Genomic DNA, 26400 nt, shown 5'->3' on the forward strand with positions numbered 1-26400 from the left:
TGGACAGCACGTGTTGTGGCAAGGAGAACACAACGTCTCGTTCCCTCCATCAGGGAACCGAGGTTACAACCGTAACCGAGACGTTCCCTTTCTGTCGGTCTCTCGACGTTGTGTCGAACCGACAGATGGGGTTCCTATGGAAAACGCCATAACACTGTGCCCTGTCACAATCTCTAGCGAAGCGACGGTGACAGGCCTGGGCGTGTCAGCCGTGAGCGCTACCGCAAAATTGTAACCTACCAGTGGGTAGGTAGGGGGTCCCAGAGCTTTCTTGAAGGGTGGGAAGGCCCCTGCCTTCGGCCTCACAGGCGGCGGCCTTGTTTCTCTAACAGCGAGAAGCCGCCCGGAACCGTAAGGCCACTGGGTAAGCGCTACTTCCTCAAGTGGGGGATGGTTTTTTTTACTAACCTGACCGATCTCACAAATCGATTGCAATTTAATCACGTCACCGCATGAGGACATACATGATTTGGCACCGCAGTCATGTCATGTGAAAGAGCGAGCAGAAAGCCCATGTTTCCAAACTGGGTGTGACTTCTTTCTGTGTTGCGCAGACTGATCGGCATATTTTAATTTCGGTGCATCCCTACTGCTGAACAGAGATGGCAAAAGTACACACATCCTTTACTTAAGTAGAAGTACAGATAGTCATGTTTAAAAGTACTCAATAGGTTGAAAAAGTCACGCAATGACAAGAAATAATATTGATTGTGCATCAAATACAGATTAAAACTAAAGTAACGAGCCTGGTTTGAAAATGTAAGAAGTAGAAAGTACAGGTATTTGCGTAAAAATGTAAGAAGTGAAAGTAAAAAGTCGTCAGAAAAATAAATAGTGGAGTAAAGTACTGATACCAGAAAAATCTACTTAAGTACAGTAACGAAGTATTTGTACTTCGTTACTTCCCATCTCTGCTGCTGAAGGTGCCGGAACCAAATCGCACCTGAATTCGGACCGCAGCAAACGAGCCCAGTCTGAAAACGCCCTAAAAGCTGAAGTGACAATCGAATTCATCTGCAGTGTGTACGTGGCCTAGTTGTCTTGCTCGGAAAGCTTTCTTTTTATAAAAATGATATTTTTATAAAATGATATGCTTTGTCAATGATTACACTCGTTGGCTCGTGTTGTAACTATATACTGTATGTTTATCTATACAATAAACTTTGTGTGTAACAAGCACCTCGCATTCTTAGCTTGTATATATCAGCATGTGATGTGTTAACTGGCATGTTAGCCAAAATGTTAACAAGCGTTAAAAAAATCATACTTGTCATAATACTTTTTGTGTGTTACTACGCCATATTATTTGTGACCCTCTCTGTTTCGAGTCACGTTGTCCCAGAATAATGTAAAAAGCACTCAAAGCTAAAGTTAGGGAGCTAGAGTATTATATCATTATAAATTATTCTTAAGAAAATATTTGAGAACTTTTTGAGAAATGTTTGAGAATCGCACTTACGCACATTCTTAAGAACTTCCTATGATTCATCTTTAGAACAATCTTATATTTTGTCTTCAGAACAGTTTCGTGAATCCGGCCCCTGTACTGTAGATATGTATACACTGCACTGCTGCATCCACCATATTACACTTTGAATGAATGACAGACTTACTTTCTGTTGTATCATCACATAAAGTAAACAAGGTGACATCTAGTAGAGAAGTGTAGCAATAACATTCATATTCATCAGATCTTCTGTTCAGTGTTTGTGAAAATAATCACGTAAATCAACCATATTTAAAAACTTGAATAACTGAAATATCTTTTTTGCTCAGCCATATTGACAGACCGATGTCTGTAAAAACAAAAACAAATGAATACTTATTTTTGATGTGGTTAACAGGAATGTAAATGTGCCTCTGCTATTGTTTGCTAAATTAATAAATAATCTGTCTACAGTAATTCTTCCTAGTCTGGATACACGCGGTATCTTATCGTAACAGAAGTGATGATTTGATGTTTTTGTGCAGTTCATGGAAAAAAGAAGAGAACTCAAGCAAGATGGTCGAACAGAGAAAGAGCTCTCCGAAACTTTCTGTTTCCTGCTCTGTGATGCTCAAAAGGTAAAACCATCTCTATCCCACCAACAAAAGCAAACAGGCCCTTAACATTTTTATGGAAGTATTTCAATGCCATTAGTCTTTGAAGCAAAAAAGCATGTTGAATTACCACTAATCAAAAATAAAGCTGTTGCATTACCAGTGCTTGCATTTTTAGAGTCTGCAATTCAATATGGTTGTATATTTAAGCTGTGAATATTTCAAATTGAAACATTTCACGCACAATTTCACCGTTAAAAAGTTCAATAATCAAAATTCGCCTTTTCAATTTCACTTAAAAAATTCAACTTGTTATAAAATACAACCTTTAATTTTCGACAGACAATTTTCAGTCCATATTATTTCGGTTTAAAAATTCGCTTCCACAAATTCAGTGGTTCAAATTCGACTTGAAATTCAAAGTTTCACATCCGGGAATCCCAGGAGAAGCAATAGAGCGCCGATTCCGCCAATGCATGATCTCTACCTGCTGCCTGACCGCTTCACCAGCAGGTGGTGCAAGTCGCTTCTGACGAAGACCAAAGCAAGAAATGCAGATACTTTTTATATGTTTGCAGCACAGTCCACTCATCTGCTCGATTAAGTGAATTTATTTGATCTCATAGATCTCTTCTTATGCATCATCAACATCAGAAATTTTAGGTTTCCTGCTCTGGCTCGAAGGAATTAAGTTATTTTTTACTTCAGCACATCGTGTTCACATAAATACTATGCATCATCAGCATTTACAGGACATGTATTGTGTTTGAAGCGGTCAAATAACTGAGATCTCAACTAGGAGCTTATTGACCCGTACTCTCCCATGTGCTTCTGTTTATATGAAGTAGCTGCAATCTCAATAAACATTCTTTTTATTTTCCTTGCGTGATCTTGTTTTAATTTGAGACTCTCAGAACATGCTGGATGTTGTGGAATTGTGGAAACGTTCGTTTGTTAATACGAGACAGAAAAACTGATATTTTAGCCAAGCGAACTTCTTGAGCAGGCCAGATAAAATAGACCAGATAAAAATAGTCAGCACTTTCTTTAGAACCCGACTAGACCCGAAACGTCTTGTGCAGCCTGCAGCCAAGCAAGATACCTCACGGCGTTATGGATCTATACGCGCAAAGATAAAAACTTTTGTTGCATGCTGTGTGCGTTTCCCAATAATGTGCCACACACGAACATGCGAGTATGACTACACGCTAATTGCTTGAGTTGCTGTCTGTTCATTAAATGCTAAAATGTCAATCACTCACGGTATATTAACCTAATTATGTCTTGTAAAGTTTGGCGTAACACATATTTGTTGTTTACCTAACCATAAAATGTAATTAATTTGTGTCTTTCGGGGCGATTGGTAAAAGCACATTCATTATAAATTACCAGAGACCCGATGCCATATCGGACACGACCTGTGCCCAAGGCATATTTTGTCAATGTTTTAGACCCGAAGCCGCTGGGACACACGAGGACCTCTCTAACATACACCTCAACGCAAGTCAGTTTGCATGGCCGAGCAGTGAAAAATATATTTAATTACTGGTCAGAAAACAATATGAGTGCTCCATGGCAATATACACAACTATCTGTAGATGTTGCTGTTTGGCAACATCTACAGATGTTATAATAATTTTTAATCTATATGCTCACATAATAAGTCAACATATTGTTAAATTTATGCATTTTAAATCACAGAAATACACTGAAACCACGTTGGAGAAACACGTAATGTACGTGTCTAAAATGTATGTGTACAGTTCAGTTAAATTATCAAATTTACCCTCTTTAAACTTACGCTAAACATTTAGCTGAATATCCACAACATGTATGGTGGCATGGTGGAACAAAAACGTTATAAGCTTGCAAGATTTGCTAAGGGCCTACTATGCCCCTTTAGCGTCCACGGACCACGCCATCACGGCCGGTGTACCATGCTAAAACGCTTAATGTTGCTTAATCTTCAGACCAGATGATTAGTATAGCCTACACCTTTTTAATAACCGTAGGCTACAGAAATGCGGAAGAGCCCTAAATATGAATGCAAAAAGCACAAAATGACACAATGAGAATTTTAGCATGTCCCCCCGTATTTCTCACATAATACCAGAACTAGGTATAGGTGTCTTTATTGTTGCAGTATTTCAGTTTGTTTTTTTATTCATTCGTTCATACAATAGGTTATAATTGGCTTTATTTTGTTTGCGTTCTCAGATTTCAGATGAAAAGTATAGGCATAATTATTTCCATTGATATTTCTCTTTTAAGTGGTGTAGTTATTCCTTTGTTTAAGTTACATTTATATCCTACATTTACTAAATATTTTACAATTACGTTTTTAAGAAAAGACTGTTATTTATATTGTAGATTATTTTACGTTCTGATGAAAAATTGTTCATGGCTTGTTCTTACATCTGTTTTCATTACTATTTCAGTTAGCCTACTACTATTGTCTGTTTAAAATGTATAATTATTGCTATTTTTCCTATTTAGTTTTAAACCGAAATAAAATGTTTTATTTGAATTTAAATGTTAAGTTTATTGTGATGGTGTTATGTAACTAATGTAATGATTTAAAAACTTGTTGTCTTGTTTTCTGGCACATTTAATCAGATACCATTGCATGTGTCATTCAAATAGCTTCATGCAATTAGCTTATTTTATTCAAACACAGTATGATTCAGTAATTGACTGTAACATACAATTTTCTCATCCTCGAAACTCAAACCATTATTTGATGACTTAAGATCGTGCTTATCAAAAGCACGATTTTATGTTTGCATTTGGCGAGCTACAGAAATTATATTTTGCGTGCATATGATACGCATGTGTTTTGCGTGCACTTTTTATGTACATACCGACTTAACCCACACCATACCAAGGGGTAATCATATGCACGTAAAAAGTAATGAATGCGTATAAATAGCAAGCCAAATACAAACATAAACTCTTACTATAGATAGGCAGTACTAGTAGATCGGGTAGGATATTTAAATAATTAAATTAATATTATAAATGTATGAATAGTCCACTGATTCCAGGCCACCTGGAATTGTCCCCGTGCTCCATGTCCGTTCCAGGGCTGATAGTGGTGAGCTAAGCTGCCAGTACAAGAAACAATTATTTTTTTCTTGATGATGCATAAGAGATCTATGAGATCAAATAAATTCACTTAATCGAGCAGATGAGTGGACTGTGCTGCAAACATATAAAAAGTATCTGCATTTCTTGCTTTGGTCTTCGTCAGAAGCGACTTGCACCACCTGCTGGTGAAGCGGTCAGGCAGTAGGTAGAGATCATGCATTGGCGGAATCGGCGCTCTATTGCTTCTCCTGGGATTCCCGGATGTGAAACTTTGAATTTCAAGTCGAATTTGAACCACTGAATTTGTGGAAGCGAATTTTTAAACCGAAATAATATGGACTGAAAATTGTCTGTCGAAAATTAAAGGTTGTATTTTATAACAAGTTGAATTTTTTAAGTGAAATTGAAAAGGCGAATTTTGATTTTTCGGCTTTTTAACGGTGAAATTGTGCGTGAAATGTTTCAATTTGAAATATTCACAGCTTAAATATACAACCATATTGAATTGCAGACTCTAAAAATGCAAGCACTGGTAATGCAACAGCTTTATTTTTGATTAGTGGTAATTCAACATGCTTTTTTGCTTCAAAGACTAATGGCATTGAAATACTTCCATACATTTTGTTCAACCATTCATAGGTTCATGACATAGTGACTGTCTTCAAAGTGATTATTTAGTCCATTTCTGTTGTGGTTTGTGCTGTAATAATATGCCTGAACTGTGGTTAAGATATTTGTGTTTGTTGTTGCCGGTTGTAGATCTCAGCAGTGTGTGAGAGAGGTGTGTCTGTCGGCAGCAGTTGGATGAACACTCTGGGGAACCCATCCAAAGGTAAGGTCACAAGAAGTTTTTATAAAGACACTGATTATTCTGTGATATTGAATTTGTAGTTTTACAAGTGATATACGGAAAGAGAGCCTTCGTGTCTTAGGTTTGGAGTTTCTAGATTTGATGCAATTCCCAACACAAAAATTAAAATGTTTTATTTTTGTTTTAATAGGCATAATACAGTATTTATTTCATTTCAGGCAGTTTGATTTTAGTTCTGTTTGATTTTATACATTTTATAAATCTGAATGCAGTTATTCTTATAAATGAATGCACTAATGATCTTTATGTGTCTTACTTGCTGAAAAAAGTTATATAAAGTTAAATCTAAAATGTACTTGTATATAGGTGGTTTTGTTTTGAATTAAGAACGTTCTGGTGATTCTCTCAGATCAGTTTATGCATATAAAGTTGTGGGTCGTCTGAAGAATCAGCAAAGCAGATATAAACTTGAATATGTTGAAATTGCAGGTGTATATCTATGTCAGTTCTCTGATTTACTCCAAATTGCCCCCTTGGAGCCCGGATCTACAGGAAATATCATCATCTTTAAAGTTATAAAGGTACATTGTCTTGCATTAATTTAACATGACATTATAGAGTAATAATAAATGCTGTTGTTTAAAATATGTCATCTTTTGTCCTTCAGGGTAAAGTGAAGAGTGTACATGAGTCTATGTCCAGAGGTATGGATCCTACACCGAAATTTGACAGCCACTTCTCCAAGAACGCAACTCGAGTGACGTCCCTACAGTCGTATAAGTCATTTGAGTATACCCAGGTGAAATTCTTTTAGCGTTTAAAGGAGTAGTTCACTATAAAATTTAAATTTCATGATAATTCACTCACCCACATGTCATAAGCCGTCCGTGTGCTTATTTCTTATGTCGAAAACAAATTGAGGCTTATGAGGAAAGCTTTCTAGAGTTCTTATCCATATAATGCACTTAAACGGGGGGCTGTTATTTATAATGAACTACTCCTTTAAGTGCATGTTTGTATCTCCTCTTTGCACTGCCTCTCTGAAACGTGCAGATTTTTTACAAAGCTCATCGCTCTGAAAAGCGAGGTGTGCTATGATTGGCCAGTTAACCAGTGCGAAATGAAACATCAGGTTCCAAAGCAATTGTACTGACAGGTACGCCCACCTTACTTGCGTGTACATTTGGGCGGTCTTAGTCAAATCATACCACGAACTGATGTAGATTTGTGGGGGTGTGGTTACACGAGGCGTTTCAGGCAGGTCTGGGTGAGCATTCGCTTTTAGATAGAATGCATCTTTTGTTCCAACACTTTATTTTTGCAATTTTACGTGTATGGGCAACTTTTAACACACCAAAGACACATAAAAACACGTTTTCACGCCATATGACCCCTTTAATCAAAGGTCAAAATCATCATTGCCAGTATTCCCTGTGAGGTGACTAACTGTAGTGCATTTCTTTACAGCAATACTTCTACGAGTATGTGGACTTCGATATTTCCTCCAGACCGAGGCATGTGCGACCGTACGCTGTGGTCTCTTATCAGTTACAAAGAAAAGAAGCTTCAGCAGCCCCTAAGCCGCTGCCCCCTATCAGGTACCCGTATACTCCTGTTTACTCTGGGTTGTTGCAACTTACTTATGTGGCTCTAGTGTTGATGAAATGTTTCTTTGGTTCTCAGGTCCAACAGTCTTTCATCAGGGACAAGCAGAGGTAAGCGGCACTTTACATTTACTGTAACAGCAATGACTGCACTCATTTCCCACCCCATGTCATTCCAAACTTGTACACAATAGATTATTTGAAGATTTGAAGACTTTCTTGTTGACATTCTTGTTGAGGCGAAGTCAGAGGTGGGAATATCCAAGCTGAAATTTTCCCACTTCATACCTCGGTGCATTCCAGTCAATTATGTCACGCTTGCATGTACACCACATGATGTTGCCATGAAAGTCTGTGTCTGTTATGTTAAGTATGATTAGGAAGTGAACTAGGACTGAATGTGTTATTCTCTTTTTGTATAGAAAAGTGAAACAGTAATTTGTTATGTTCTTGTGATAGGCAGGCGCAGCTACACAGTGTGGCGGGGACAATTTGTAAACGGAGGCAAGGAAGTGTATCAGGCTTGCCTTCGATCTCACTCTCAACCTTTTCTGCCCTACAAACTGTAAGTCCCAGTCACCTGGAGTCTAGTGATTGATATTGAGCATGTTAAACAACTCATGTCGAAGCTACTGTGTTTCAGACCAGAGAAAATTGAGATTGGTAAAGTCATGAGACTGGAGCAGGTGAAACAGGACATCCCGTCTCCGCTCTTCTCCTGGAAGCTTTACACAGGCAGTCACGAAGGTTTGACCGCCTGTTTAACACTTGACACAATCCCTTCTTGGTTATACATGAGTGTGCTCTGATGTGTGGAAGATGGTCAACCATCAGAAAGAATGTGAAACATGTTCAAATATATTTTACAAACTGAAGGCACTATCATATCACTAATCGTACTATTTAACAAATTTATGCACATGTAGCTCTACAAAACTTGTTTTAGCTGTAAGTGGGGGTGTGCAATATGACGATTTTAGATTCAATTGTCTTCACAATGCTGGATTCTTAAAGGAGGCATTCTTTTGCTGTTTTTGGCGAGGGAAATGACACCGGAACGATTGGGTAAGACCGGTTATATTAATTAACACTAATAACAGAAGCGTTAGTTTTGCCTTTTTATATTGGACCCGAGTTGTATAATAAAACAAGCAGATTGACTAGGGCAGATTGACTAGGAGACATTTGCAAGCAGGACTTCAAAGGACGTTTCATAGCAGTGTTTTAGAGGTATGCGCACACACACACACAATATCAGTGTATTACACAGAACAGCCGATGTTAAAGTCATGGAAGCTGTTATTTGACTGTTGGTTATCTTAGAATGTGTGTAGCGGAATTCTTATTACCAGCTGTAGGACTGTGATGAAAGTGAAAGTAATTAATTGTGCAGCTCAGTCAAATGTTCAGGGTTCGTACGGGTGCTTTAAATCCTGTAAAATGATTGAATTTGAATATAGTCATTTTAAGGTTAGAAAAGTGATTGGATTTGGGATCAAGTGCTTAAAACTGCCTAAAACTTTAATTTCGTTGCTTTCATAATAATTCGCAATTTTACAGAGAATTTTTCTTTTGAAATAAAATATACATTTTGCACATAACGAAAATACGAAAAAAAATCGGCGCGTGGCTATAATGTTATCTGCCAGTCTTTTGGACGTGCGCCCTCTGGTGGAGCAGAGTGGGAGATGAAAATATGCCGGGCGTTTGCCGTTTCAATGCTCGTTGGCTGGAGGACGAAAATTACAAATTATGGCTAAAACGTGGACCAAATCCTCGAGTGGCCACCTGCAAAGTATGCAAAAAGGATGTGCAGCTCTTCACCATGGGGCCAGCTGCGCTTTCAAGTAGGGCTGTCACGATAAACCGACGATAAATGTCACGTGATTTATGCACAGCTTTTGAGTGAAGTACGGGAAAATGCTGCTGCATCCGAAAGCCAGAGGGCGCTCTCGTGCGGAAACTGAAAATACGCACTGCAGAAGAAGACCATGACACCTTCTAGAATCTATGCCTATGGACATCTTTTTATCACTGTTACTCAAGCCTCATCAGGTATTTTTATGATAATAAAGTATATAATGATCATGTTTGACGGGTGTTGCTTTTTCAAATGCACATTATAAGCGACTCAAACTCGCACTGCTTTTACACTGCGTTCCAAATTATTATGCAAATTGGATTTAAGTGTCGTAAACATTTAATTTTATATTGTTCAATTAAACTTATGGATGGTATTGTGTCTCAGTGCTCTTTGGATCACTGAAATCAATCTCAGACACCTGTGATAAGTAGTTTGCCAGGTGAGCCCAATTAAAGGAAAACTACTTAAGAAGGACGTTCCACATTATTAAGCAGGCCACAGGTTTCAAGCAATATGGGAAAGAAAAAGGATCTGTCTGCTGCCGAAAAGCGTCAAATAGTGCAATGTCTTGGACAAGGTATGAAAACATTAGATATTTCACGAAAACTTAAGCGAGATCATCGTACTGTGAAGACATTTGTGGCTGATTCAGAGCACAGAAGGGTTCGTGCAGATAAAGGCAGAATGAGGAAGGTTTCTTCCAGACAAATTCATCGGATTAAGAGAGCAGCTGCAAAAATGCCATTGCAAAGCAGCAAACAGGTATTTGAAGCTGCTGGTGCCTCGGGAGTCCCGAAAACCTCAAGGTGTAGGATCCTCCAGATGCTTGCAGTTGTGCATAAACCTACTATTCGGCCACCCCTAACCAATGCTCACAAGCAGAAACGGTTGCAGTGGGCCCACACATACATGAAGACTAATTTTCAAACAGTCTTGTTTACTGATGAGTGCCGTGCAACCCTGGATGGTCCAGATGGATGGAGTAGTGGATGGTTGGTGGATGGCCACCATGTCCCAACAAGGCTGCGACGTCAGCAAGGAGGTGGCGGAGTCATGTTTTGGGCTGGAATCATGGGGAGACAGCTGGTGGGCCCCTTTAGGGTCCCTGAAGGTGTGAAAATGAACTCTGCAAGGTATGTAGAGTTTCTGACTGAGCACTTTCTTCCATGGTACAAAAAGAAGAACCATGCCTTCCGTAGCAAAATCATCTTCATGCATGACAATGCACCATCTCATGCTGCAAAGAATACCTCTGTGTCATTGGCTGCTATGGGCATAAAAGGAGAGAAACTCATGGTGTGGCCACCATCCTCCCCTGACCTCAACCCTATTGAGAACCTTTGGAGCATCCTCAAGCGAAAGATCTATGATGGTGGGAGGCAGTTAGCATCAAAACAGCAGCTCTGGGAGGCTATTCTGACATCCTGCAAAGAAATTCAATCAGAAACTATCCAAAAACTCACAAGTTCAATGGATGCAAGAATTGTGAAGGTGATATCAAAGAAGGGGTCCTATGTTAACATGTAACTTGCCCTGTTAGGATGTTTTTGATTGAAATAGCTTTTGATTTCAGTAAATATGACCTCCTAATGCTGCAAATTCAACAAATGACCATTTTCAGTTTTTTACAACCTATGAAATGTTTTCAAACTCTGTTGTGCATAATAATTTGGAACAGTGCATTTTGAGTTTTTCATTTTTTAAATAAATACTGTTGTCAGTGGGAGGTTTGTTCAATAAAATTCCAAATGTACCCTAACTGTTGATTACTTGAAAATTATACTGACTGTCATTTGCATCGACAAATTAGGAAAACCAGAGAAAGATATCATTTGCATAATAATTTGGAACGCAGTGTAGATCAGCAGCATTTCCTACTGATCCCAGAGCCGTGCTTCACGGACAAGCTACGCATTAAAAAATATTGACACATTGCATATCGCAGCCAGCTCGATTGCAATAGGATTTAGTGGTACCGCAATAAAATATCGTGCAGCCCTACTTTCAAGCCACATGAAATTTATTTAAGGCCAATTAAGTTTAAGGTAGATGGAAAAATTTGCGAACTAATTAATTTTCGGGAGGGATGTAAAGTGTAATTGTAGGTCTTTTTTGCCAGATATGGTCGGAAATGAACAGGGACTCCGGCAGAAATTAGCCTATCTTACTTAAAAACTGCGTCAAGTTGTGCGTGTGTGCTCACCGACTGAATTCTGCAGTGTCGCGAATTCTTTCTTTCATCAAACAACAAAGTGCTAATACGATGTTAACGATATCAGGTATTAGATTTTTTTCATATAAATAAAGATTTTTTAATTTTTTTTAGCTCGCTGGGATCACCCACGTAAAGTGCTAAATGTTTTTGTGACGGGGTGGGGGTTGGGTGCTGTGTGGTATAAATGGCGTAGATGCGCTATCTAGTGGCTGTGTATTGAAACAGAGAAATACATTCCTGTTTTAGTTTTTTAACACTACACAAAAGTTTGAACAAAATACAATCAAGGGAACTTTTATAATGTAATGTTAAACAAATATCTTTAAGATTGAAATACATATGATAGATATGATAACCAGTTCATTTTTTTCTTCTGAACTGTCACAAATTTACAGGTGGGGCATTTTCCATACTGTTAAAACAGTACCTTAGTCTTATCCTAAAGTAATATTGACAAACTAAATATATCATTTGAAAGCTTACAACCTGCTGTTCCCACATTTGGTGACTAATTTTCAAAACAAATTACGTAGGAACAGTATTATATTAATTGCATTTTAATGAGCAAAAATTGTTTTAAATTTAAAGAAAAACTTGATCGATTCTCTATTTGTGATGCGGCGGCGACCTATAATTCGCACCCATGTTCTTTCCATGTTTCTTTTGTGTTATTTTATGTGGTCAAATCATATCAATTACAAATAAGTGCCCACAGTAACTTTGTACTACTTTTAACTTTTAACTTTGTGAGTTAAATGACAATTTGCTCAAATCTTTTATGGAAAGAACTGTTAGTATATAGGGGCAGTCATGGTCTAATGGTTAGAGAGTCGGACTCGTGACCAGAAGGTTGCCGGTTCGATCCCCAGGGCCGGCGGGTAACGACTGAGGTGCCCTTGAGCAAGGCACCTTACCCCTACTTGCTCCCCGGGCAGCTGCAGTGATAGCTGCCCACTGCTCCGGGTGTACGTGTGTTCACCACTTGCTGTGCGTGTGTTCACTACTCTCTGGATGGGTTAAATGCAGAGTCACATTTCGGGTATGGGTCACCATACTTGATAAATAATTGAATTATATATTATATATATATAGTATAATTGCATATAATTGGCATACATTATAACTATGGATTATCTACAAAGGAACATACAGTATATGTATGTCAGCATGTAATTAACGCAGTTGTAAGTGACTGGGAAAGTATAAAAACACACATTAAAAGTGCTTTTAAAGTGCTGGATTTTGATGTTGGAAAAGGTGTAAGAACCCTGAATGTTTACAATCTCTGAAAACCAAACAGTACTCCAGTGGCTCTTCCTCTTCTCTAAGGAAGGCCTCTCCCCTTTCTTGGCGTATTCCTGTGGGCGGAGGTCACTAAAAACACTTGGAATAGTGACATCATCTACCCGGGAAGTAGAGGGCTGTAGTCCGATTCCAGCCGTTCTCTGTAGTCCTTGAAAAGCGAATTCTGTTAAAGACAATATCTCGCTTGGCATTGAACTTTGAGCTTTATAATTTTGCAGGCAATGTTAGTGAAAATGACAGTGTGTTGTTGGGGTCCAGGGCTTAGCTTTACAGTGGTTCGCCTCATATTTAAAAGGGAGGACTTTTTCAGTTAATATTGGGTCATTTACTTCACCTCCTGCATCTATCCGCTGTGGCGCTCCCAAGGGATCCAATCTTGGCCCTCTTTTGTTTTCCCTCTACATGCCCCAGTTACCTCAAAAAAGGTGCGCTTTGGGAAGAGTTTTGTACCCTCAGCCATTAGGGTGTTAAACTCGCAGGAATCGTGGAGTGTGTAATTATAGACTCAATTTTTTTGCTGCTGCTATCAACCCCGGGTAATATACATAATATATATGTGTTGTAGGTGCTGGTGTATATGTGGCATAGGGTGTGTGCGGTATTTGCATTTATTGTGTTTCTGGTGTAAATTATATATATTTTTTGTACTTTGTGGGGATATGTGTGTATGTAATTGGTAGGAAGATATGTGTATTGTGATGTGTAAGTGGTTCAGTCTGTGGAAACAAATTTCCTCTTTGAGGACAATAAAGAATGAATCTGAATCTCCCTTTAGGTTCAATAATCCAGAAGCATAACATAAACTAGCATTGCTATGCTGACGACCTTCAACTGTACCTTCCAATTAAACCAGGAAATGACTCCTCGGATAATCTTTTATTGTGTCTAAATGAAGTCAAGACCTAGATGGCAAATAACTATACAATTGAATGAAAATAAAACCGATGTGCTCTTGTTGGGTCCTGCTGCTACTAACAACTCCGTTAAATTGCAGCTAGGCTATTTAAGTAATACATACATACTCATGCAAAAATTTTGATCCTCCCCTTTAATTTTACAAGCATGTAAACGCAGTTGTAAATAGTAGCTAGAAAAATTGGAACTGTTCCAAAGTTTAGGTAGGAAAATGATCTGCCACCCCGCACTAGATTTTGAAATTCTCGGTATTATCAACTGTCCAGATTTCTGAGACTGCATAGAACGTGAAGGACTGTAATGTGACAGGAGATCAGTCAGGAACTGATGAGCTAAACCATTCAGGGCCTTATATGTAATTAACAAGACTTTGAAGTTTATTTGATTCTTAATTGGCAACCAGTGCAGTGTTAAAAGAACTGGACTGATGTGAGCGTACTTATTTGTTCTTTTAAAAACTGGCTGCTACATTTTGGACCAATTTAAGTTCTCATTTTACAGCATTTTTACACAAGTGCCTAAAACTTTTAACAGTACTGTAGCTTTGCAGGTAGGTCTCTTGAAACATCTTGGAGACTTTGCCACAAGTAAGACGGATTACCTGATCATGTATAGCAAAAGGTAGGATTTCCAAATCCTGATTCAGAATAAACTTTCTGATTCAGAATAAACGTTCTGATCCAGAATAAACTTTTTGAACAACTGGCCCCTGGTCGATCCGCTGGTTTATTTTATTATCCAACTCAAGCCAGAATTAATATGGCAGAACTGAAGCTATTGTTATTACTGTTCATGACACCGGTCTGACGTGGAACCTCGATTGAGAGGCAAACTGACCGTCTGTCCTTGCCATAGTAGGAAAAAGATCACACTTTCCAACAAGAATTTAGTTTTACACATGCTTGCTTTCACACACTTGCAGGCCTCCTTTATGGAAAAATGCCATGATTGAACTGATGAGGCACAACTGCTGTCATTAGCCGCTTTTCCATAGGCGAGCCAGCGTAAGCCAGGGCTTTCATTGAGCCGGGCCGAGCCAGTAGCCTCAAACCTCCACTGTCAGGCCAAGCACGGCGGCGCTTCTGTAAACACACTTATCTGCCCCAAACTTCTCACGAACTCACCTACTTTAGTGGGAAGAGAAAAGTTTAGTCAAACAAGAGAGAAGTTGATCGCATCATTACTAAACTTACATTATAGAAAAAACAAGGCAGCTGTTTGTTAATTACTTTTAATGTTCACTTAGTGAAAAACGAGATGGCAAAATGAAATAAGACAGGGGTTCGGCTGTGTTTATTCAAAAGCTAATTTAAGAGCGCGATCCGCAATGATTCAAAGTTCATGCAGCAACAATACTTGCAAGATATTGCTACAAATAAATGTTCGGTATACCCTTGTTTTGTGACATACACAGTTGTTTTATCCAACTTGTATTACATTAGACAAAATGAGATTATTAAGCAATCATTGTTAACTATACAGAGTGATCACCAGATAAAAGTGTTCACCTACAATAATACAAACCCAATTCCAAAAAAGTTGGGACACTGTACAAATTGTGAAAAAAAAGGAATGCAATAATTTACGAATCTCATAAACTTATATTTTATTCACAATAGAATATAGATAACATATCAAATGTTGAAAGTGAGACATTTTGAAATGTCATGCCAAATATTGGCTCATTTTGGATTTCATGAGAGCTACACATTCCAAAAAAGTTGGGACAGGTATCAATAAGAGGCCGGAAAAGTTAAATGTACATATAAGGAACAGCTGGAGGACCAATTTGCAACTTATTAGGTCAATTGGCAACATGATTGGGTATAAAAAGAGCCTCTCAGAGTGGCAGTGTCTCTTAGAAGTCAAGATGGGCAGAGGATCACCAATTCCCCCAATGCTGCTGCGAAAAATAGTGGAGCAATATCATAAAGGAGTTTCTCAGAGAAAAATTGCATAGAGTTTGAAGTTATCATCATCTACAGTGCATAATATCATCCAAAGATTCAGAGAATCTGGAACAATCTCTGTGCGTAAGGGTCAAGGCCGGAAAACCATACTGGATGCCCGTGATCTTCGGGCCCTTAGACGGCACTGCATCACATACAGGAATGCTACTGTAATGGAAATCACAACGTGGGCTCAGGATTACTTCCAGAAAACATTGTCGGTGAACACAATCCACCGTGCCATTCGCCGTTGCCGGCTAAAACTCTATAGGTCAAAAAAGAAGCCATATCTAAACATGATCCAGAAGCGCAGGCGTTTTCTCTGGGCCAAGGCTCATTTAAAATGGACTGTGGCAAAGTGGAAAACTGTTCTGTGGTCAGACGAATCAAAATTTGAAGTTCTTTTTGGAAAACTGGGACGCCATGTCATCCGGACTAAAGAGGACAAGGACAACCCAAGTTGTTATCAGCGCTCAGTTCAGAAGCCTGCATCTCTGATGGTATGGGGTTGCATGAGTGCGTGTGGCATGGGCATCTTACACATCTGGAAAGGTACCATCAATGCTGAAAGGTATATCCAAGTTCGAGAACAACATATGCTCCCATCCAGACGTCGTCTCTTTCAGGGAAGACCTTGCATTTTCCAACATGACAATGCCAGACCACATACTGCATCAATTACAACATCATGGCTGCGTAGAAGAAGGATCCGGGTACTGACCATAGAAAACATTTGGCGCATCATAAAGAGGAAGATGCGACAAAGAAGACCTAAGACAGTCGAGCAACTAGAAGCCTGTATTAGACAAGAATGGGACAACATTCCTATTCCTAAACTTGAGCAACTTGTCTCCTCAGTCCCCAGACGTTTGCAGACTGTTATAAAAAGAAGAGGGGATGCCACACAGTGGTAAACATGGCCTTGTCCCAACTTTTTTGAGATGTGTTGATGCCATGAAATTTAAAATCAACTTATTTTTCCCTTAAAATGATACATTCTCTCAGTTTAAACATTTGATATGTCATCTATGTTGTATTCTGAATAAAATATTGAAATTTGAAACTTCCACATCATTGCATTCTGTTTTTATTCACAATTTGTACAGTGTCCCAACTTTTTTGGAATCGGGTTTGTACACCAGCAAACAATCTACCTAGTATTTGTAAAGAAAATCAAAACAAGTCAGCTTTACTTAGGTTTTATTTGTTTTTGTTTTAGTGAAGGCACATGTGTGTCTGTATGGTTTGTTATTTGGGTCATTCCTTTTGTTCAGTACCATTTGAATCCCAAAGACATAATATGAAATAATTTTAAAAATAGGATTATAAAAATTTCATAAAGCTTTGTTTTATATAATTAACCCAGTATTTGGCGGACCAAAAACGCTGCCCATTGGCCCTGAGTAAGCCCTGGAAGTGACTGTGGAAACACGACTGTCCCTGGCATGCACTAGCACGCCCACTTCTGACTTGATAGTGGAAAGCCGGCAATTATTACTGTTTATACCTAAAGAACTACAGCTAGTGGATATGATGAGGTGGGCCATTGTTGACGCGCACTCTGAGCGAGTGACCAAGACTTTGAGCAGTCTTAGAAATCAAATTAGAACTCAGGCTGTTTTCTGGGAATTTAGTCAAATAAAGGTAAAAATACAGCTTTTTTTATCGAAACATGAACACTTCAAGTTAAGTACCCAAAAACATAAGACCTTGAAAATAGCCAAAATAGGACCCCTTTAAAAACGCAATATAGTTGGGATGTTAAGGTTACAGAAGCTACATGGGCTCCCATGATTTTTCCCCTTTGGAACGCACCCATTTCACCAAATTCTTGTACTAACCAGTGCAAAACACAACTTAAAAACCTTGTTTTGGCATGTAACCGAGATAATATACAGTTACAGCAAGGTTTTTTTTTTTCACAGTGGCCATTACAATTAATATTACCCATTGTGAGGATGCTAAAGATGCCTCATAGGGTTGAGATGTTGTCTGCTAAATCCTCCTCTGCTTTGTTTTGTAGTCTGTAAGAGTGGCGTGTACTGCAGTATGTTTGAAGTGGTGGAGAAAGACAAGTCTCCCAAGAGTTTGAATGCATTACTACAGAAACTAGAGGAAGAGGGTCTGGTGAGTGACTCATGGCTTCCGATTCTGATTCGTAGCTGTCACTTTAGCCGTCTATGCGGTAGCTGATCATTGTCTTGTATGTGTAGGTGTTGGTGAATATGCTGAACAACAGGGGTTTTCTCTTTCTGCTCTCTGCCAACCAGATGGCCAACTCGAGCGGTAGGACTAAATTATAATATTGGCACGAATGACAATAAATTGTGAAATTTCAAAACACCTTAAACATCTTTGATTTTACAGAGCGACAAGGCAGTTGGACAGCATCATGTATGCATGCTCTTTTCATTTACAGTGAGAAGCGTGACCTGATAAAAAACTGTGAGTATTGTGTTGTTGTGCTCACTTGAGTTTGTGTGGCATAGTTCCTTAAAAATGTTTTTCTTAAGTAGACCATGACAATTGTCATTTTTGGGTGAACTATTTCTTTAAGGGCCCAGGCCTTAGTTACCACAGCAATATATTATCTTATACATTTTGTCGTTATTTGTCAATAACAAGTCAATATTTGTCTCCGATAAGCGACAAATCTCCCTGACGCCTGCAGACCTCTGTCCTCTGTGCTGTGTGATCCCATCATCCCCCAGCATGATTCCTTTATCTCTGCCCTCCACTACGCCCTGAGTAAATCCCGAAGCAACCCTCCCGCTGACCCCAGCACTGTCGTTGAGCAGCATATTTATGACTACCTGAAAAACCTCCAGGAAGGCAAAGTCCTGCAGCGCATTAGGACAGACTACAAAACTACATTGGACATCAGGGAAACTGTGTTCCCCGCTCCCAAAAAGAAGTCAAACTGGGAAAGCTTCATGCGGCCCTACATCTACAACCCAGCCATGTTCACGATGATTCTGGAGAGAGTGAAGAAGAAAGTGGAGGAGCTCCGAGTTCAGACCGAACTGAGCGCAGTGCAATCGGACCCTCACAATGACCCGGAGAAAGTGAAAGAGCTATTGAAACTCATTCAGATGAAGAGGAACTCGAAGGAAAAGTTATCTTCTGCAGGTGAAATAGGAAGTCCAGCGGTAGTGGAGGACGCCTGCGTGCTAAAGAGGAAGATGGAGGTGGATACTCACGAAGGAAACTCAAAGCGTCATAGAAATCAACTCGAGGAGCTCAGAGAAGGTAAAAGGAATGGTAATCTTAAGTGTTACTTCTCCCAAAAATAATTTACTCATCCACTTGGTCGAGTAGTACAGATATTGTTCTAGAAATACCCTGATTGATAACGTTTAAGTTTAATCGGCTGCTTGCACTTGTGCTGGTATTTGTTCATCTAATGTTTTCTTTTTATCAGCAGAGAGGCCATTCGGTTCATCTTTAGCCAATGTTCTGAACACCGTCGGCCTTCAGGACACAGACCTCAGGAAGGACAAAACTCAGGGTGCGCTGAAAATCATGGAGATGCTAGACAGCTTGGGAAAGACGAGTCTCGACACAGATCTGCGCAGGGAGAAGGCTCAGGGGACGCTGGAGGTCATTAAGTTGATAGACAACCTGACTCAAGGCACAACAGAGTTACCCAGAAACAGAGACGACATGGAGGCGACAGACATTTCTGACTCGGCACTGTTTGACAGCATGTTAAGACTCGGTCTCCCCACTGACCGTGACATTGACCTGAGAAGACCGTTCGCTGATGATGGACCAGAGAGGACTGACTGTCTCGAGGTAGAGTCTATTAGTCTGTTTAAAGCAAACTCGCCAGTTGCAAACTGAATTTAAAGAATAGTTCACCCATCATTTACCTACAATCATGTCACAATTTGGCACCACTGACAGGAAAAGAGTGGCCAGGATTTTCTTAAAAATGTCAGTTTATGAGTTCTAGGGAAGAGAGTAAGTAATAGTGAAGTACGGGTGCATTTATGCGTTGTTGTGTTGTTTCAGGAGACCTCTGGAAGCTTGAGTAGTTTAGAAGCATTTAGCCCATGCTCCGATTCTGGTGGACAGCAGCGTGGTGTCAACCTGCTTGGGGAAAAGACAATCCCATGGGTACTAATACCCATCACAGGTAAACCAAAGTTGTTCAGTAGATTTCAGTAGATTCATGATGACCAAAACCAATTGTCCATATTACACAAATTACACGGCACGTAAATTTTTTACCAAGACTTTTCCCACTTTTTCTACCTTAAGCCTGAAGTATGTGGGCTGTTACAGAACGTAAACGTAAGCCTGACCAAATGTAATCACAATGACATTTCTCTCTCTATCAAGTATTTCTTGTACATTATCTATTCAACCCTAGCCCTTGCATTCCTAATGTTTTAATAAAATGTTTAAAAAAAAGGCCAGTGACATTTGCAAATAACAACTAGCCAATGTCATCACACCATTTTATATTTTTATAGTCAATATTTACAGTCATTCCCCACAGATTTTTAGGTTTAAAGAGGCCTATGTAAACATAATGGGATTCTGATGATGACTGTAAGGAACAATTGCCTCTATTTTGTGCCAAAACATTGTTTAAAACAGGGAAAGGTCATAGTTTGAACTATGGAAGCGTTTTTTTTTTCTGTTTAGGTCTAAAAGCAGAGAGATATTCCCAGAGAAAGATGGAATATCCTGAAGATCCACGTTTCCTTCAGAGTCCAACAGTCTCTACACACACCACACCGGACATAAAGGATCTTTCACCACCCTACCAGCCCGACAGCAGCAACATTTTTGCTGACGTAGATGTGCAGACAGTGGAAGAGATCGAGTCATCTGCTGCAGCCGTATTTACTGACTGTCCTGCAGATGCTGGGCCACAGTTGAATGCCGTTGACCACATAGTCGATGAGTTGATCTCTGGCTTTTCCACCAAGGTTGAAGAGCTTTTGAGGGACAAACGCATTTATTACGTTTCCTGCTCAAGCACTCAGAGCCCTCGGGAACCACCCCAGAGACCCGTTCCACCTCTCTCTGAATACATCTCCGACTTCAACACCCCGCTTCCAATCAATAACTACATCAGCTCCTTCCATGACAGTCTGATGTTGTTCATAGACTCGCAGCAAGTGAAACTGCACAACACAGCTTCAGAAGATGTGTCGTCTTCCTCTACTAAAGAAGTTTCAAATACTCCTGTGTCATTCCCCAACCTTGTGAATTCTTGCGTTTCCTCGTCTTTACCCCCTAAACCCAGCCAATCCCCTACTAGCACTCCACCTGCCCCAGTGACACAACCACGCCATCAGTCAAGTCCACCTCACCGAGACGTTCACCATCTACCCCATAAAGTGAGGGATTTAGACCGGGACGCTGTGACACAAGATATACCGGAAGTAAACACCCCTCCCGAGTCAAGTCAGGCCAGTGGGTTACGTAATTTGGACAGCAGTTCAGCCCCAGAGACGACAGCCGCTGTGGAGGAGCAAGCGGTGAGCACTGCGATGAAGAGTGAAGATGTGTCGATAGAACACACGCATTCTGCCATCAGCAGCATCATTGATCGGTTGCAGCCAGAGGTGATCAGTAACCTGGTGGAGATCATTAAAGGAGTGCAGAAGAACGCAGTTTACTTCTACCTCCATTCCCCGGATGAGGAGGAGAGTGATGTCTGTTGGGAAATAAAGGTACAACGCTCTTTTACTTCTGCTTCAGTGGGAAATGGTTTGTGTGCACCTTGTCTCAACAGAGGTAGACTTTCTCATTGTTCTGCATTTTGACAGCAGGGTCTTAAAATTCTGTTATCAAATCAAATACTACCCTTTCATTTTAATTTTCATATGTTGATGAAAATACATTTTAATAGCTTTTTGCAGGTCCAGCATTGGTTAGATTATGCAGCACGTAAACAAACTGTGCCCTTGAGGCATTTTGATGTCATATGCAGTACTGCATGAATTTCGAACCAGAGATATTACCAGTGGCACAGTCACCACCAAATGGTCATGAGTTGGAAGTACAGTATATCAGTGTAATCTATCAAAATGATAGAGTCTTAACATTTTATCGTCACTAATAAAAAATCTGTTTATAATAGAAAATATGTGTCTTGTTACTCTAAAAGTGTGCAGCTTTTTTCAAAGCGTTAACATCAAGTCCACTAAAACTAAGGTAGGGTGAGAGATATTGAGGAGCTCCCTCCGATTTTAAATAGTCAATAGCCTGAAATGTCAGGAGAAACCCTGCCACAGTTCTGACTCCCTGAGGCCAAGGCTCCTTGTTTATTGTCCCACAACATGCTTTAGGGGTTTTATTAGATGTTTCAATCAATGACATTAATTTAGTTTAATAGACTGAGTGAAAAACTTGACTGCTGTGTGGAGATTTTAACCTTGTCTTGTTTTGATTTATGTCACAGGAATATTTGAAGAAGCTAGGCAATATGGAGTGTAGTCCTCATAGCTTCCTTGAAAAAAGCATTGGTCCAGATAAACTGTTGGTCATCATTCAGAATATGGATATCGCTGCACAGGTTCATAAGGTAAATCACAGTCCAGCACTGAGATATATTGGTTTCATTGGCACACTCTGAATGTTACGTTTCGTACTCGCAGATACCTGCTTTAGTCTCCTTGAAGAAGCATCCGTCTGTGAGCTTTGCTGGCGTTGATAACCATAGTGACATTCAAAACCACACCTATAATGAGCTCTTCCAGTCTGGAGGTTTAATTGTTTCAGATGAACATGTGCTGAACCCTGATGTCATCACAGCAGGTAACGTCTATCTAACACTGCTGTCAGCTATCCAGAAATTGAAATGGGGTACATTCGTAAAATGGTTTTTCATATTAAATACACATTTAAGTCAAGCTACGTTTGTGTTTTTAGAGAAACTTGGAGACATCCTTGAGTACCTTGAGCAGCTCAACTCTCCGCAGAGCCCCTGGAGATGGAGGATACACTTTAAATCTCACAAGAAACTCAGAGAGAAAAGCAGGTGCAGTCAGGTTGATCACAACCATCTCCATTTGAATTTTGGATGGAAAGCTCTGTAAGATCCTCAATGTGAGCATACTTTGTTTGCTTTGTCTCCAGACTCACATGCGAGGCCTTAAGTTTGTATGAGATTCTCACTGCTTACGAGAAGAGACACATAGTTGAAATCCTGTCGTATCACTCCTGTGATGCTCCGTCACGCAGAGCGCCTGACCTGGACTGTCTAGTAGATCTACAAGCAAGATTCATCAAACAACGGCACCTGATATTCCTGACAGGTGGTTTTATCCTCTTGGAAAATGTTAATAAATTAATGTAAGGTGAAGTGTTTTTCCAAACTCACTACTCTGGCAACATATCAATGTGAAGCCATAAAAAGGCAGTTGTATTTTTTGCCGTACACTGAAAGTGCCCAAAACCAACATAAAACTTATACATGAAACATAATACTTTGTACGGAAATATGCTTTCAAACATGCACATAAATGAGCTGAAGAAGGCATATAAACAGTTTTGCGTTCTGATTGGCTAAAATAAAAGTCAGCCCTCTGCCAATTTTTGTCTTCGCAGAGTCTACACAGACAGGTGTGATATTACAGGACACCTGCTGAAATGACACCTGACAGATAATTTTCTGCACAAAACAGCTAGCAGCACATTGTTCCTGCAGGTTTCTTGTTTGTAAGGTTTAAATCTTAGGGTGAAAACAATAAACTGATGTTTTTGCTTAAATCCTGCTCAACAGGCTGCCGATTTGAGATGTTCCCTCACTACTCAAGCAGTGGTATCGCAATTGCCAACGTGGATGATATAAAGTCCATAGTAAGCAGTTTAACCGGTGGCATCAGTGAAAAGATGGAGAGGATCCCATCTGCTGAGATTTCCTCTACCCCTGCTCCAACATCATGTGAGTGAGTCTATAGTAAAACCATTGAACAACATGACTTGACTGCTGAAAAACGAATCTCTTCTGATTTGCTGATTGTTATTATTCGTCATAGAAAAGAGCCCATAAAAATGACGTTAACTGAAGAAAGTTGTAGAAAATAAGAGGATGGAAAAAGCTGAATAGTTTTAAGACAAACATACAGGGGCGGAGCACCATGATAGAACTATGAGATCATGAGAGGAAAGAAAAAACAACAGACGCTTAATGTGTAAAGCCTCTTCATTTGAGGGCTGAAGGACAATGACAAACAGACTGTAAAAACAAACTCTGTAATAGCTCTACAAATGAGCACTTGTTAATTATTTAAGGAATGTAACCAAGTCCAAAATGAACATGCTGTATCTTCCAATGGTGAGCTGAGAAAATGTACTATCATTAATATTTATTACTGGCTTTAAAACGATGTTCAACGCTGATTGTATATTTAAAAGTAGAAGACAAAGTAAAATGACTGGTGTTTATTCACTTCTTTACATAACAACACATTGTACATTGTTACACACAACAATAAACAGCTGGTGAAAAAGATGTTAAATTCAAACAAATTGAAAACTGTTCACCTTACAAAAAATATAAAAACCACAACTAGTTTTTCCTCAGATTGTTTTCTGTAACTTTTACTCCTGGTGCCGTTTCCCTCCAGACTCTCAAAAGCCTTAAGGCTTAAAATTACCATATTGGTTTCTCAATATCAGCAATAACCAGTAAAAATCCATATCTGTCGACCGCTATTTATTATCCAGTTTTAGTTTTTAAAGTGAATATATCACAAACAACACTAGGACACATCATCATTTGTTCATCATATCATCATTTGTAAAATTCATTAGCAGTTGTGACACATGTACCAGTTGTGACCGGTTGAACCAGTTATCACCAAAGTGCAGATTACCATTCCTACAATTTAATTTAAAGCTTGTGTTTTAGATGCAGATGGCTGACAATTTTACCTACTGCATCTAGTGTTTTGCAAATCATAATTTGTGTAAAACCCAAAACGGATAGATTCAGATGGTTTACTATTAAAAAATACACTGTGTTTTCTTTTGAAACCAATACCTGTATTGATAGTAACAATTGTACGATTATTATTGTTTCAACCTAAAGCCACAACAGACATGACCAATAAGTCCGATATAATAATTCATTAACCTTTTTGTACCGGATCAGACAAAAATAACATGTATTCTGTGTTTGTGTATATACAGATTATTTCAATAAATTCATTTTGATTAATCTTAATTTCCAGACATTGTTTTATTGGTGCTTGGTTCCAATTGTTTATTTATAGCCAGATAAGTGTACTCTTTAAACCCAGATCTGATTTATTTACATTTATGAAGTGGACACTGATGAGCCAAAACATTCTTTTTTATTTTATTGTTATTTTACCAGGATAGTCCCATTGAGATGTAAATCTCTTCTTCCAGGGAGTCTTGGCCAAAATGTTTTTTTTTTATATATTCAGTGAAGGGAGTTGTTCCAACATTAAAGGCGGGATCAGCGATTTCTGAATTACGCTTGTTTAGACAAGTCGGGCCGAGTACCAAAACAACCTTGTAGCCAATCAGCAGTAAGGTGCACAGTGTACAGGACTGACATTAGTCGAGCCGAGCGTTGACGAAAGCGAAAGATGGGGGTAGGGGTGTGTTTGTTTTGGTGATTTGAACATCAACGACGGCTAAGAGAAATCGGACACCCCGCCTTTAATATGCTCTGCAGTTCATTCCACAAAAAAGGTGCATTAAAAGAAAAGGCAGTTTTACCAAATTCTGTATATACTGTTGGGATTTTTAAAAGCAATTTGGTAAAAGATCTAGGTGTATAATTACAAGTGTGATAAAATAGAAGACTACAGATATAATTAGGTAATTTTCCTAACAGCGCCTTGGCAGTGAACAACAACATGTGTATTTTTCTCCTTTGAGACAAGGAGGACCAGCCCACTAATTCATACAAGAAACAGTGGTGAGTGTGTAAAGAAGCACCAGTCACAAATCGTAAGGCAGCATGGTACACACAGAGTCCAGCTATTTTAGTAGAGTTAAACTTGCATGCATATATAGCACATCCCCATAATAGGGTTGTCATGGTACCATAAACATATCTTACGATACTATACCTTATGAAATATCACGGTACCAAGAAGTATTGCGATGCTGTGTCATGTTCATAATTAAAATCTACAAAATAGAGCAAAATAATAATACACAGATCTAAATGAAATATGTTGTATTTAGTGAACTGTATTATACTGCACACCACAATATTTGTAGTATTGAGTATTGACTGTAGTAATTGGATAAGTTTTAGCAAATACTGTAGTATACTTTAATATTTACTGTGGTAAGATTTAAAAACGCTAGCAACTACTAAAGAACATTTTTTTAACATTGGAACTAATTCAATCAATGTGCATTTGGATTTATTGCAATGCTTTTAAAGGAAAATGTTACAACACCGCAAAAAGACAGATGAATGTGTTCAAATGAACTTTAATCCTCATATGCAACATTAGTTACGGCACTACGATACTGCAGTTTAAAAAACAGAGTGGCATTGCTGGAATTTTTAAGCTTTAGCATCGCGATGCTACTGTAGCACCGGTACACCGTGCAACCCTACCCCATAATGTAAAACTGAAAGGAAACAACTTGTATAC

General features: G+C 39.1%; 1 protein-coding gene across 9 annotated transcripts in view; it reads left to right on the forward strand.

Moving 5' to 3' along the window:
- The window catches only part of tasora (transcription activation suppressor a), a 91573-nt gene that overhangs the window by 59018 nt on the left and 6155 nt on the right, over window positions 1–26400 (forward strand). For 6 of the 9 annotated variants that reach the window (XR_008962067.1, XR_008962069.1, XR_008962066.1 and 3 more), the window contains exons 3-22: window positions 1972–2064; window positions 5887–5959; window positions 6428–6519; window positions 6606–6737; window positions 7406–7536; window positions 7622–7653; window positions 8002–8107; window positions 8186–8289; window positions 17814–17917; window positions 18004–18076; window positions 18158–18235; window positions 18437–19051; window positions 19215–19585; window positions 19805–19928; window positions 20444–21480; window positions 22212–22334; window positions 22408–22567; window positions 22682–22790; window positions 22889–23067; window positions 23535–23696. Coding sequence is in view for 5 of the 9 variants with exons in the window: in XM_057325552.1 (XP_057181535.1) it covers window positions 1972–2064; window positions 5887–5959; window positions 6428–6519; window positions 6606–6737; window positions 7406–7536; window positions 7622–7653; window positions 8002–8107; window positions 8186–8289; window positions 17814–17917; window positions 18004–18076; window positions 18158–18235; window positions 18437–19051; window positions 19215–19585; window positions 19805–19928; window positions 20444–21480; window positions 22212–22334; window positions 22408–22567; window positions 22682–22790; window positions 22889–23067; window positions 23535–23696 (3898 nt within the window). In the remaining 4 variants the exon portion in view is untranslated. Of the gene's footprint in view, window positions 1–1971; window positions 2065–5886; window positions 5960–6427; window positions 6520–6605; window positions 6738–7405; window positions 7537–7621; window positions 7654–8001; window positions 8108–8185; window positions 8290–17813; window positions 17918–18003; window positions 18077–18157; window positions 18236–18436; window positions 19052–19211; window positions 19586–19804; window positions 19929–20443; window positions 21481–22211; window positions 22335–22407; window positions 22568–22681; window positions 22791–22888; window positions 23068–23534; window positions 23697–23790; window positions 25040–26400 lie in introns of those variants that run through there. The other 3 variants (XM_057325555.1, XM_057325553.1, XM_057325554.1) reach the window with 3 other exon arrangements.

This window comes from Triplophysa rosa, linkage group LG25, assembly GCF_024868665.1.
Source record: "Triplophysa rosa linkage group LG25, Trosa_1v2, whole genome shotgun sequence".
Lineage (NCBI taxonomy): Eukaryota > Metazoa > Chordata > Actinopteri > Cypriniformes > Nemacheilidae > Triplophysa > Triplophysa rosa.